General features: G+C 59.8%; 1 protein-coding gene across 1 annotated transcript in view; it reads right to left on the bottom strand.

Moving 5' to 3' along the window:
• Positions 1-1,792: 1,792 nt before the first annotated feature.
• Positions 1,793-12,639, bottom strand: part of ARHGEF17 (Rho guanine nucleotide exchange factor 17) — a 56,531-nt gene continuing 45,684 nt past the window's right edge. The window contains exons 4-21 of the mRNA XM_070425582.1: positions 12,482-12,598; positions 12,187-12,279; positions 11,827-12,003; positions 11,507-11,557; positions 11,150-11,259; positions 10,954-11,039; positions 9,110-9,228; positions 8,548-8,761; positions 7,960-8,033; positions 7,543-7,742; positions 7,019-7,317; positions 6,262-6,511; positions 5,902-5,988; positions 5,525-5,592; positions 5,136-5,284; positions 4,570-4,744; positions 4,193-4,462; positions 1,793-3,307 (exon numbers count right to left, since the gene is read on the bottom strand). Coding sequence (XP_070281683.1) covers positions 3,111-3,307; positions 4,193-4,462; positions 4,570-4,744; positions 5,136-5,284; positions 5,525-5,592; positions 5,902-5,988; positions 6,262-6,511; positions 7,019-7,317; positions 7,543-7,742; positions 7,960-8,033; positions 8,548-8,761; positions 9,110-9,228; positions 10,954-11,039; positions 11,150-11,259; positions 11,507-11,557; positions 11,827-12,003; positions 12,187-12,279; positions 12,482-12,598 — 2,736 coding nt within the window. The 3' untranslated portion in view covers positions 1,793-3,110. The remainder of the gene's footprint in view (positions 3,308-4,192; positions 4,463-4,569; positions 4,745-5,135; positions 5,285-5,524; positions 5,593-5,901; positions 5,989-6,261; positions 6,512-7,018; positions 7,318-7,542; positions 7,743-7,959; positions 8,034-8,547; positions 8,762-9,109; positions 9,229-10,953; positions 11,040-11,149; positions 11,260-11,506; positions 11,558-11,826; positions 12,004-12,186; positions 12,280-12,481; positions 12,599-12,639) is intronic.

Genomic DNA, 12,639 nt, shown 5'->3' with positions numbered 1-12,639 from the left:
CGGCTTCACCCGGGTGCAAGCTCACCCACCCAGGATGTTGTGGGATCTACTGAGACCCTCTGTGGGGGCACCTGCTCCTTCCAGGCCGCTGGGCTCCAACACCAGGTCTGTTCCCTCTCCTCCCCCACACCCAACGTTTGCCCCGTGTCTTCCCCACCACCCGGCATCTGGGCTCTGTCCCCATTTATTCCAGTTTGCTGTCTCCCACCCCAGTTAAGCCCTGGCATCTACCTCTGACCCAGCTTGCCTTTGCCAGGCTGGGCTCCTCATTGGTCATAATGGGCCCAAAATAGCGCTTCCTGCAACCCGGCCTGTGGCTTAAGGTCCTCGAGGACAAAATTAAGACTTGGTGTTTGGCAGGAATGCAAAAGCTGTGAAGGGCTCTCAGAGGGCACCTGTGTCCAGAGAAGGCGGACACCTGCCTAGGGCCACACAGTGATAGGAGGCCACAGGGCTGAGGCTTCAGTTAAGATCCCTTGGTCCCCATCCCCCCCAGGTTCCGCCCAGGTCTAAGCCAGGGCCTTAGCCGTATTTGCTGCTCCCTTTGCACTCTCCTCTGTGCCCACCCCCAGCCTCAGTGCTGTGTGACTTCAGGTAAATCCCTAGATTTCTCTGTGCCTCACCCTCCCCAGGAGGTAGGTGTCCCCAGCTCAAGGGACCCCTGGACAACCCCTTGGAGAAGAATGGCTTTGGGTCCTCTCTCCTGTCCTCTGAGGTAGGAACCCCTGTCCAGGGTTTGTCTGAGGAACATGAGCCAGACTCCTGAGTGACTGATGTGTACACCGATTTGCAAAGCATGAGCCCACACTCCCCTCCACCAGAAATGTTTGTAAAGCCTCCATCACTTAGGCTGGAAAATGTTCAAGCGTGTTTAGCAGAGCAGAGGCACGACCTGTCCTTTTCTAGTGGTTGCCGTCTTGAGTCCAATAGGTAGACCCTGGTGGTCATGGCTGACCTGACACGGACTGGCCCTGTGCTGTCGGCCTTCACATCCTTTATTGTTTTTTTAATTGATTTCAGAGAGGAAGGGAGAGGGAGAGAGAAAAACATCAATGATGAGAGAGAATCATTGATCGGCTGCCTCTTGCACGCCCCACACTGGGGATGGAGCCCACAACCGGAGCCCACAACCTAGGCATGTGCCCTTGACCAGAATCGAACCAGGGATCCTTCAGTCCACAGGCCGACGCTCTACCCACTGAGCCAAACCAGCGAGGGCGGCCTTTGCATTCTTGTGTCTGATTTCATGACACACCTTTTTAAAAATGATGTACTTCTTTGGACCAGAAATCAGACAAACTTGGATTCTACCCCAGCTCCAAAGCCTGACCTCACCTGGGCCTGTCAGGTTCCCTGGCCTCACGCGAGGCTGCTGGGAATGGTCTCCTGGAGCTGTGGACAGGCTCAGTCGTTGCCTAGTCTTTTACTTACAGCCTAAGGCAGCTCGGCTTCCCCAGCCCCACTTCAGACCCACTGACGCAGGAGTCGAGGGGAGCCTGGGAACGGTGTTCACACGGACACACAACCTGTGTCACGCTCTATATTTACACAGGAATCTGTAAAGGATTCTAACACGTAGCTCTGGTTACAAAGCACTGGACAAGCACACCCTTGTTTTCTTGGTGAGGAAACTGCAGCCCCCACAGGCGGTGACCTGCAAAAGTGCACCCCACTCTTCTGGGTCTCCGGGGCCTCCCTTCTGCACATGAGAGGGGGTGTCAGGAGAGCCACCCGGCTGGGAAGCTCTTAGGTTGCTGGCAGGCCACCTGGGCTACTGATGGGGAGCAGTCACTTGGTGTTTCTATTTATTGACTTTAAAATTCATCATCCAAAGAAAGTTAATACATGACTGTTTGGTAGCAAGAGAAACACAATCTAAGACCGCAATGACCCACCCACCCCAAACAAAAACAGAACCAAACAAACCCCACCTGAAACCAGACCTTTGGAGCGGTAGCTGAAGCAGCGAGGGGGCTGGGGCTCAGACTGGCTCCTGGGTCCAGGGGCAGGGGAGAGGCTGCCCTCGAGTGACTCCCAGTTGAAGAGGCCATGTCCAGCCCCTCGGCTTTGGGCATCTTTCCTGGAGGGGCTGCCCCTGGCAGGAGGGGTGTGAAGAGAGGGATTCAGTGGTCAGAGTGACGGGGCTCCTAGGTCCACCCTCCTACGGTGACCGCATGTGCCAGTGCATGAGACACAGGGGCTGGGGGGCAGCTGTGAGGAGCAAGGGCCTTTTCTCTTCCTGCTCAGGCCAGCAGAGAGCTCCGTCCAAGGCCCCATCAGTGTTCCCGAGTTCAGAGACTGCTGAAGGCACCGCTAATAAACTAGGAAATGCCGAGCCTGGGGAGGCCCCCTGACGGAGTCACTGTCCTCGTCATCTTGCTCTGGGTGACAGGGGACTTGGTCCTTGGCTCTGGATGCTGGAGGGCGGCCCAATCAGCATGAGGCTTGGAAAGTGTGTGAAGAGGCAGCGGTTTAGTGCCCTGAACATGCAGCGTGTGTGTGTGTGTGTGTGTGTGTGTGTGCGTGCGCGCACGCGCACGCATGTATGTAATGGGGGGGATTGGTCCCTCCAGGAAGGCTTGGTTAGGGTCGTGGTTGGCCCACCAGGGCAGGAATCAGGTTTTTTTTTCCTTCTGTCATTTCCTCCAATCACTCCCTGCCCTAGGTCATTGCATAAATAAGTGCTTGGGAAGGTACACATCTAAAAAGAAACATAAATACTGTACATGGGAAAGGATTCCATCCCCCAGCCCTCCCACTGCCCCAGAAAACCCTCCAAATATTGCACATGGCCCTCCCCAGCCCCGTGGGGTCCAGGCCTCGCCGTGTCTTTGGTAGAAGCTCCAGGGACAGAGGTCTGGGTCGCCCTCGTGCCCCCCACCCAGCCCCCATCATGATCAGGAGCACGGGAGCAGCCGGAGGGTCAGGAAAGGCCTTGGCCCACTGGCTAGCAGGAGTTCCATCGGAACGCTTCCGCGGAAACGGAGGAGCCCATGCAGGCACAGGTGCGCCCTGGTTGGACGCTCTGGGCAGAGTCTGCATGTGGGTTAGGAAGAGGCAAGCAGGCTGAGGGCAGGTGGGTGGTCAGGTCCTGAGCCATCTGGACAGGGTCACACCCTCCACAGGAGGAGGTGGTTGGTGCTGTCATCACGGCCCACGGTCTCGCTGCTGCCGCCACCCCCACCGCTGAGTCGGAAGTCCTCGTAGCCGTCACCTCCACTGATGACCAGCATTTTGGGTCTGGCCGAGGGGGGTCCTCGGTGCCGAGGGGAGTCCCGGTGCTCCAGCGACGGCAGCTTCTCGGGGCCTGGGGGCGGAGGGGAAGGGTCCCTTAGGGCCTAAGCTCCCGCACCCCGGAAGATAGGAAGAAAGACAGGCACACTTCCCGTGGGAGAGCCCACTACCTGTTGGCCAAGCACTTCCTGTTTGGAAAGAAGTGCCCACTTCCTGGCCATTAGACAACTTCCGACCTCCTGGCTGTACTTTTCAGGCAGAAGTGACATCATGTCCCCGGGCCAGGCCGCTTTCTGTCCCTATTACTGCACAGACACTGTCCTCCTGGGACTCGCCTCCTGCGTCCAATGCCCCTTCCCAGGCAGGCGTTTAGTCTGCACGCAGACACCTCCCACCCGGGCTGCCCTGCTCCTGATCCCCTGCCACTTCCTTGGGACTATGGTTTCCTGCCCTGCCGAAGCCGGGCTTGGCTAATTGCTGCTTCCTTGATGTACATCATTTCCTAATAGGCTTCACTTTCTAATTGTCATAGTCCATTTCCTGTCCTATCTGCCACTCCATGTTCTGGTGTTATTTCTATCTCCTGCTCTGACCATCACTTCCTGCCCCAGACAGACATCACTTATAATCCTGTGTCATTTCCTGTTGTAGGTCCCTGCCTATGCCATATTCTAATTCTTAGCTTATAGTCACTCCCTGTCCATGACACCTGTCTGGACAGTATTTTACTCTCTCTCTCTCTCTCTCTCTCTCTCTCTCTCTCTCTCTCACACACACACACACACACACACACACACACACACACACACTATTTCCTAGTAGGTTGTATTTGGGGTTTCCATAGCCTACTTCCATTTCTTACATTTTTTCCTCCCTCTTAACCCTCTTCTGGCAGGACACTGGGAAGTCCTAACCCAAATGTCCAATACCCCGGGGTGGGGTGGGATACAAGACGCACCTGTGTCTGGGGGAGGTGGTGGGCTGGGGCAGATCAGGTTAAAGCCATCCGGCAGCTGGACAGCAGCCAGGAAACGGACGTGGCCGGTGTGTCCCTGGCCTAGGCCAGCAGGGCTGAGAGGCGCCCGTGGGCAGCTGACGGTACTGGGCGAGGTGGGCATGGTGAGCACGACGCCGGCGCTGGTGCCCACCCACAGCAGCTCTTCACACACCAGCAGCGCCGTGATCCGCAGGCAGGCAGCCTTGTGCTGCCGGATGATGGCGTCCGAGCCTGGGGTGGGAGAGAGAGAGCTGAGGCCCCATCCTGGCCTGGCTCCGCCGCGATGATGGGGTGGGAAAGGCCCCGAGGGAAAGGAAGTGGTAGACTGAGGCCACTACCTGCCAGCATCCTGTGCACGGGAGGAGTGACGTCTACCTCTGCCAGCTGCTCAAAAGTGTCTGGATGGTAGAGACACACATGGGCACTACCTTTCAAAGTCACCCACACGCCCAGGCTGGAGTCCACCATGCAAGCCACGCTGCGGCTGGAATCCTGCCCCACGTAGAACGTGTGCTGGGGGGAGGGGGTTAGAGAGCAGATGGGTGACTGGCAGGCCTGCCTTTCCTGTCCCCTCCCTGCCTTGTGCTTCACCAGTACCCGTCCCTCCCTCCTTATACCCACACCACACCTCCCCAGAAAGCCCACCCCATGGACAGCAAAGGCAGCTTTGCTCCCTGGTCCGGGTGATTAATCTACCCAAGCTTAAGGGGAGCCTCCCCACTTAATCCTCAGACGTTAAAATGGAGGTGCCCTTCCCCCATGACATCTGAGTGATTTGGCCTCTCCCTGGACATCTGGATACTTTTTTATCCCCCCTCCCCCCCATAGTCCCATCTCCCTCTCTCGTAGGCTGGGCTCACCCTAAGTCTGTTTCTCCCCCACTCTCCCCCATCCCTATTGCTACCTCCAGCTGCAGGGTGTCAGGGTTGAGGACCAGGACTCGGTTCTGGCAGCCACACCACAGCCGCCCGCCCACAGACACCATCTTGGTGATGGGGCTCCCCTGAGCACCCAAGGTCACAGATTTGAAGTTTTGGGGGTCCCAGAAACGACCTGGAGTGAGAACGGGGTAAAGAAAACAGCAAATTCAGTTCAGTATTGCATTTCAGCTTCACCCTCTCCTGAAATGAGGTGCTAACAACCCCATTTAAAAATGAGGACACCAAGGCCCAGAGGCCTGGGAGGTGCCCAAAGCCACATCTCCAGACTCACGTCCCCAAGGCCCCAGCCCCCTCAGGAGAGAGGCCAACACCAGCAAGGGCCTCCCGGGGGCCGGGGATGGTGGACACGCACCTGCTTCTCTTTGGTAGACCACAAGTTCCCCATTAGCCAGAGACACAAACACCTGGTTGTTCAGATACCTGGGCAGGGAAAGGGAGGGGAGGGAGTCAGGGGCTTACAGAGACCCAAGCAGGTCACGTGGGGCCAAGGGAATCACAGACAAAATGGTATGGTTCCCGCGTCCACCTCTCCAGGTGAGAAAGCCAGAGTCTACGAAGGAGTGAATCGCCCATGGCCACACGTGTGAGAGGCACAGCTAGCCTAGGGCCAGGCCTCTGGCCTCCAGCCTCCACAGGAGGGACCTGGATAGCAGGGGGGCCCAGTGGGCAGGAGGAAGTCTGCAAGTGCAGCCGAGAAGGTCTGGACGGGAAGGGCCCCGCGGTGCTTACAGGATGCAGGTCACCGAGGCCGCGTGCTGGAGCTTCATGCTGTTCCTGCGATCGCGGATGCTGTCGGAGGACTGGTACACGTGGACACTGTGGATCAGGGCGTGCACCTGTGACACGTGCTGGGCACACCAGTCCCTGGAGTCACCCCTCCACCGCTTTATCTCCGTATCTCCACCACCACCTCCTCCATGCCAGGTGCCTGCTCAAGGTGCTGAGGCCCCCAGCCTCCCTGTGGGTTTCAGACCCAGCGGCAGCCCTGACTGGCAGTACCCCTGGGGTTTGAACCAAAGCCCTCCTGCTTCCCAAAGTGAGGAGCTCAGGGTTCCAGCACTGCGACCCCGGCCCCTTCCGTGTCCCTACCAGCCATCCTCGGTGCCCAGCCACACGGAGCTCTGATAGGCCTCAGGGTCAACGCTCAGCAGGTCCTCGAGGCTGCCCCTGGTGAAGGAGCCACGGCTGGAGCGGCGAAGGGCTCGCCCATCCATTGGGCTGGTGCCGCAGGGACCGCCAGGCCCGAAGGAGCCAGACAGCGGCAGGAAGCCGGGCTCCTGCTCCTCCTCTGAACTGGTCGTCTCTGCCATGGCCTCCTTGGAGCTCGGGGTCTCCTCATCTGAGGGAGACAAAGGTCTCTGTCCCCATCGCCCTCTGCCAGGCCTAAGCCCTGATACTTTTCTGGGCCTCAGTCTCCCCTCAATGCATCCCTCTTGGCGATGTCCCTCCCGAGGGCCCTTCCGCAGCTGCTCTCCGCACCCCGAGGCCTCTGCATCAGCTCAGGCTCGTTACCCTGCTGACAGCCCAGCGCTACCGGCTCCTAGTCCCAGCCTGGCCCACTCCCATCGGCCGCCATACCATGGGCCAAGGGACCAGCCACTCCACACCCTACTCCATCTTCTCTAATCGTCAGTCATTCCAGCATCTGGCCTGACTGTCCCACTGTCCTCGGGGTCCTCGGTGTCAGCCCCAGCCCACCTTGCAGCCCCCTTGCTCTGTGTGCTGACATCCTCAGACTTGATCCCAGGCCTTGGCTTACTCGGGTCCCTCCTCACCCATCAGTACTCTTGGGCTGCCCCCGCTCTGGGCGTCCACCCTGCCTGACGGCCCCACGTTGGGCACTCACTGCCAAAGCTAGAGGAGATGGTGGACCGGCTGGCCTGGCTCTGCAGGGTCCCGGAGGGGCTGGGCGAAGACTCATCGTCCGAGTCACTGTCAAAGGGCACCAATTCCGGGCGGGGGTCACCCTCAGCAGGGCCTGGTGCCATCTCTAGGCCCGATCCGGCAATGGAGATGTGTAGGCAGGGCTGGGGCCCTGGCTCGGCCAGCATCCCTGCTTCCTCGTCTGCAGCCTCGACTTCCAGTTCTGGCCCAGGAGGCTCAGGTGCTGACTCCTGGGGGGTCCTCAGCGATGAAGGCCGCTCCCTGGGAGACCAAGGGGTGGGGATGAGAGCCCCCAGGAGCCCAAGCTCAGCCCCACTCCCTGGCAAGCCCCCCAGACCCCACACCATGGACACGCCCTCAAGGCCCCACCTACATCCTAGGGACACACCCACACCCACACCCACCCACACCCACACCCACTAGGAGGGACCTCGGTGTGTTGAGGTAGGAACTCCGTCCAGCAGCCCTGCCCACGGCGGGCCTCACCGTTGGCAGTGGGGCTGCAGGCCTGGCACTGCCCCGATGCAGAGGATGCGAGCGGAGCAGACGGCGATGCAGGCCTCCACGTCGGGCTCGGCGCGCAGGCTCAGCAGGCACACCTGGCCCACGTAGCCGTCACTGTTGCACACCCACACCTCCGGCGCGGGCTCCGGGCAGCTGCTCAGGGTTGGGGCCGCACAGGAGAACTGCCAACAACACCAATGGGGAAGGCAAATGGAGGAATCGCTGCGAGCTCCCCACAGCAGGGCAGGGAGGCAGGCCCACATGGGTGTGTATGGATCCCAACACAGATCATGGGAGCAGGTGCAATATTCAGGACATGTATGTAATACAAACAGAAACACATGAGCACGTGCTGGCTTTGAATATGTGCACCCACAGGACCCAGGCACCTGCACATACCTGCATGCCACTGCGTGTTTTCATGATGGGGATGGCCTTCAGGAACTCAGGGTCTAGGCAGCTTTTGCTGGATGCTACAGTGGGGATGGACAGACAGACAGACACTGCTTAGCAGCCACCTCATCCTGGTTCCTACCTTGCTCATTTCCCTTCCTCCCCTGCCCCTCAGTCTCCCTCGAGGGAGAATGAGGTGGATGTGAATTATGCCCTGCTTGTCCCTGGCCTTATGCAGGAGATAGACCTAGAGGTCTCTAAGAATCTTCTAAGCCATGGACCCTGAACAATAGCTTTCCGTGACCCCAGGTCTCCTCCCAGTGTGTGTGGAGACGAGGAGTTCTTGCCATGCACTCCCACATGGGGCCCCTGACGTAAGCTGACCCTATCCGTGGAACCCCTCCCTGCAGGGAGGCCCGGGGAAGCCCTGTTTTACTGCAGGCGTCTAATCCACCCTCCCCCACAGGGTCTGGAGCACAGGACATGGCGGGCCTGGAATTTCTGGCTGCCAATATCTGAGAGAGCCGTGTGGTGCTGCCCACCCCACTGCCTGGAGGTGCTGGGAGGAGGGCGCCAGCGTGGGCCCTGGCTTACCCAGTTTCCTCTTGGCCTCATCGAAGGCCTGCTCAAAGCCAAGGCGGGCGTCAGGGTGGGGGAACTCGAAGATGAAGGAGTCCGTGCCCTCGGGCCGCGTGGTACACAGCTCCAGCTTGGTCGGGGGGAAGGAAAGCGCATAGCACAGCGCCTGCTTCTCGGACAGGTCCCGGTGCATGGCGGCCGAGAGGTCCCGAAGCACGTCGTCCAGGCTCTGTCGGGGGAAAGCCCAGGCCTCAGGCCCTCACATCTCCCCACAGCCTGCTCCTGCCCTGGGGATGAGGATGGGGACCTGCCTCTCCCTCCCACAGAAAGTGGGACTCTGTCGGCCCTCTTAGACCAAGAGGAAGTCTGCCTCCCCCCACAGACAGGATGGGCCTCTCTCCTCCCTCAGCTGGGGATGGACCTGTGTCTCCACCTCAGGCTTGGGACACACTACTTCCCTCTGATGGGGTGAGGCTGTTTTCCCTCTTAGATGAGTGACAGGGATGTCCCCTCCCTTGGAGAGGCTCAGGGGATCCCCGCCCTCAACTGCAGGCAGCCTCAGGCAGAGGACGCAGACCTGGTGGGGGAAACCGAGGCTCTCAGAGAGCTTGCTCATCTGGCCCAGGGTGGTCAGGTCCTCGTCGAGGCGGCTGATGGCCTTCTGGATGTTCTCCCGATTGGTGGCTTGGGCTGCCCCTGGTGGGACAGAGAAGGCCATGGACAGATCCAGAAACAGCCAAGGTCAAGGCTGGAAAGGCACTCCTCCCCTCAGCGCTCGACTTGCAGCTGGGTGCGGGGAGCGGCCTCACCAACAGCAAACCCCACGTGCCCAGGAATAAAGCTCGCGGGCAGTTCCAGAGAGCCCCAGGCCCGGGGGCAGGGGACTGGGCCAAGAGGCACACAGCACAGGCTGCGGGGCCCCGGAGAACCCCCTGGAAGAGCACAAATAACGAGCAGATGCCCTGCAGGTTGTGCGGCACCAGCTGACAAACTGGCCTGTGCAGCGGCAGCCGCCCACGGGGAGTCCAACTGCTGACTACGGGACTCAGAGCCTCCACAAAGGAGGGAGCACTGAGCTGATGCCCTGGATTTCCCTGGTCCTCTATGCACCTCCCCTCTGCCGAGCAGCCGGCCAGAGGCCAGCTCAGCACCCCACGCCCCGCGTGCCCGGCTGGGGTGCACGTGATGGCAGTGGCGTGTACTAGACAAGTCGGGGCTGGGAGGTCTTTTGTTCCTTCGGAGGGAAACGTCCCACAGCTCTCACCGTATGTTTTCTTCCATATGACCCTGCCCCACGCCTAGCCATAGCTGACTGGACCAAGACTGGACACTTGACCTAAAGATAGTCATGTTATCAGCTGGCCTGTTCCCTCATGAGAAGAGACGAAGTGGGCCAATAACCAGCTTGGATTCCTACACAGGGGCCTATGTGGGGCAGGCCTGGGTTCACCTAGGGCAGCGGTTCTCAACCTGTGGGTCGCGACCCCTTTGGCGGTCAAACGACCCTTTCACAGGGGTCGCCTAAGACCATCCTGCATATCAGATATTTACATTACGATTCATAACAGTAGCAACATTACAGTTATGAAATAGCAACAAAGATAATTTTATGGTTGGGTCACAACATGAGGAACTGTATTTAAAGGGCCAGAAGGTTGAGAACCACTGACCTAGGGGCTGATCGAGCTCCTTCCTCACCTCGGGGCCCACCCCAGCTGGTCTGAACTGCCTCCAGCCCAGAGGTGCCCACACCACCACTCCACACCAACCACCTCGCTGAATAAGGTGAGCGGGGCATCCTAGCGCAACTAGGCCCAGAGCTGAGGGAGAAAGGCCGATCGGAAAAGGGCATGGTGGATCATGGGAGTTATAAGGAAGCAGAGAAAGCTGAGAGCAATGAGGAGAACAGTGAGAGAGAGAGAGAGAGAGAGAGAGAGAGAGAGACACACCACAGGAGCAGGTCCATAAAGCCACCTCAGCTCCCACAGTCTCAGCCCCAAACAACACGGATCTTTCCAACCAGCCAGTCGCCTGCACTGACCTGAGGACACGTGAGTGAGTCTATGTTCCCTGTGCACAAAACTGCTGGACCAGAACTGTGCCCCATCACGTAACACGAGGTGCTTAACTGAGTCAATCAATGGCTAATAACAGGATGTCTGTGCTCCTGTACCCCCCAGCCCAGCCCCACCCACGCTGGGCCCCTGCCCAGTCGGAAGGTGTCTTCGTGGGCAGGTCCTGGTCTGGCTCGGTGGATGCCAACCAGATCCTGTGCGTGCCAGACCCCTTACACTGGATGGGAAAGTAAGGACCCAGAGCAGAAAGCAGATGGAGAGGCAGCCAGCCTGGCCACGCTCACACCCACTAGGGGGGCTTCTCAGAGGAGGACCCCAACGCCCAAAACTCCGGAGGCAGCCCCACCTTTGATGATGTCTGCGTCTTCCAGCGGCAGCTTCCACAGCAGCTTGTATTTGCTGGCCGTGTCAATGACGCTGGCTGCTGTGTACCTGTGGGGAGCCACGGGGTGCTCAGGCCAGGGCAGGGGAGTGAGCCCCAAGAGGGACAACTGCTCCCACTTTCCCAGCCTCGCCCCACCCCCTCCCCGACAGCCACTCACAGACTCATGGAGCTGCGCCGCAGGGAGCCCGACTTCCGCTTCAGGGTGGTGCAGACGATGAGGTCCGTGAACAGAAAGAGGGACCGGTCCTTCTTGCCACCGACTGCCTTCTGTGGGCCCAAGGCAGGATTCAGGCCCAGAGGCCCACCCTCCTGCCCACAGGCCCCAGGGGACAGCCAGGCCCAGGGAGGGGTGAGGACTCTCCCCCAGCTGCCCAGAGGCAGAGTTGGGACTCGACCCGGGGCGCCTGTTGGGGTGGAAGAGCAGGGAGAGCCGTGGGCAGCGGGTATGAGCAGACGTGTGAACAAAGTAGGCTGGGAGTGGGGACAAGCACGCAGGCAACAGGGTGCTTCTTACCACTTCAATGACCATCTCCTGCCTCAGGAACCTCCGCTGCGGGGCCTGGAGCTGTGGGGCAGGAGGTACAGGGTGTCTCGCAGCAAATTATTAATCCTCATCCCATTCCCAGGCTCTGGAGGCCCCTTGGCCCCCCTCTAGGGCCAGGCCAGTGGAAGCAACACTCCATTCCCCCTCCCAACGCCGTCAGGCCATAGACACAGCTAGAGGCATATGTGGAAGAGGAAGGGCGGACAGCGCTGTGGACGTGAACACAGCCATGTTCCAGGTGACCACAGACGGACAGAGGCACGGGCAGGGTGGGGCGGGGCTGCACGCACATCCTCCATGCCCTCGATGTGAGCCTCGATCTCCTGCAGGACGCGGGCGTGCCGCTCTGCCTCCTCCGCACTCCGCACGCCCTTGTTGATGCGTTCCGCCACCTGCTTGATGTTCCGCTGTGCGTCCAGCAGGAGTGGGTGGTCCGGGTGGTCCTCAGGGGTGTGCTTCAGGAGGTCCTGGGGTGGGAACAGGGACCAGATCTGTCTGCTTAGCTGCCCTGCTGGGCCCTGGCCCCACAATGACTCTGCAGCAGGAGGGACTATGGGCAGATGTCACAGAGGACTTCCTTTCCCACCAGAGCCCTGGGGACCCAGCCTCAGAGCCCCCGGCATCCCCACACGCCTCCAGGCCTTACCCACCTTCACCAGAAGCTCATAGCGTGGGATCCGCTGCACGGGCTTGATCATGAGGTCGGACAGTGCCTGCTTCTCCTTGTTCTCACGCATGCTTTGCTGAAATCCCAAATAGGGCGGATGGGCAGCCGCGTGAGGTATGACACGCAAAGAGACTACCCAGGAAGCCCCTCCAGCTCAGCCTGAGGGCAGAAGTTGACCCTGGCTAGGGCTGTGGTGCCCAGGCTGGGAACTCCTGGGGTCCCCAAAGCTGGCCCAAGGTGAGGGTGGCTTCCATTCCCCCAGCCCTGGCCCACGGTACCTCTAGGAACTTGAGAAAGGCAGGCCTCGCCTCCTTAGCCACACGCACGGCATCCTTCGCGTTGAGAAAGTTATCAATGTAGGCAGAATAGATGTTGACCAGGACATCCTTGGAGAACTGTGGGTGAAGACACAGGTTGGGGACCCTCAAGGTGTCCC

Source organism: Myotis yumanensis, unplaced genomic scaffold (assembly GCF_028538775.1).
Source record: "Myotis yumanensis isolate MYYU_CA2020_CCGP unplaced genomic scaffold, mMyoYum1.0.hap1 SCAF_10, whole genome shotgun sequence".
Taxonomy (NCBI): Eukaryota; Metazoa; Chordata; class Mammalia; order Chiroptera; family Vespertilionidae; genus Myotis; species Myotis yumanensis.
The sequence above is the reverse complement of the archived record's forward strand: the minus strand, read 5'-3'. Positions and strand labels throughout refer to the sequence as shown.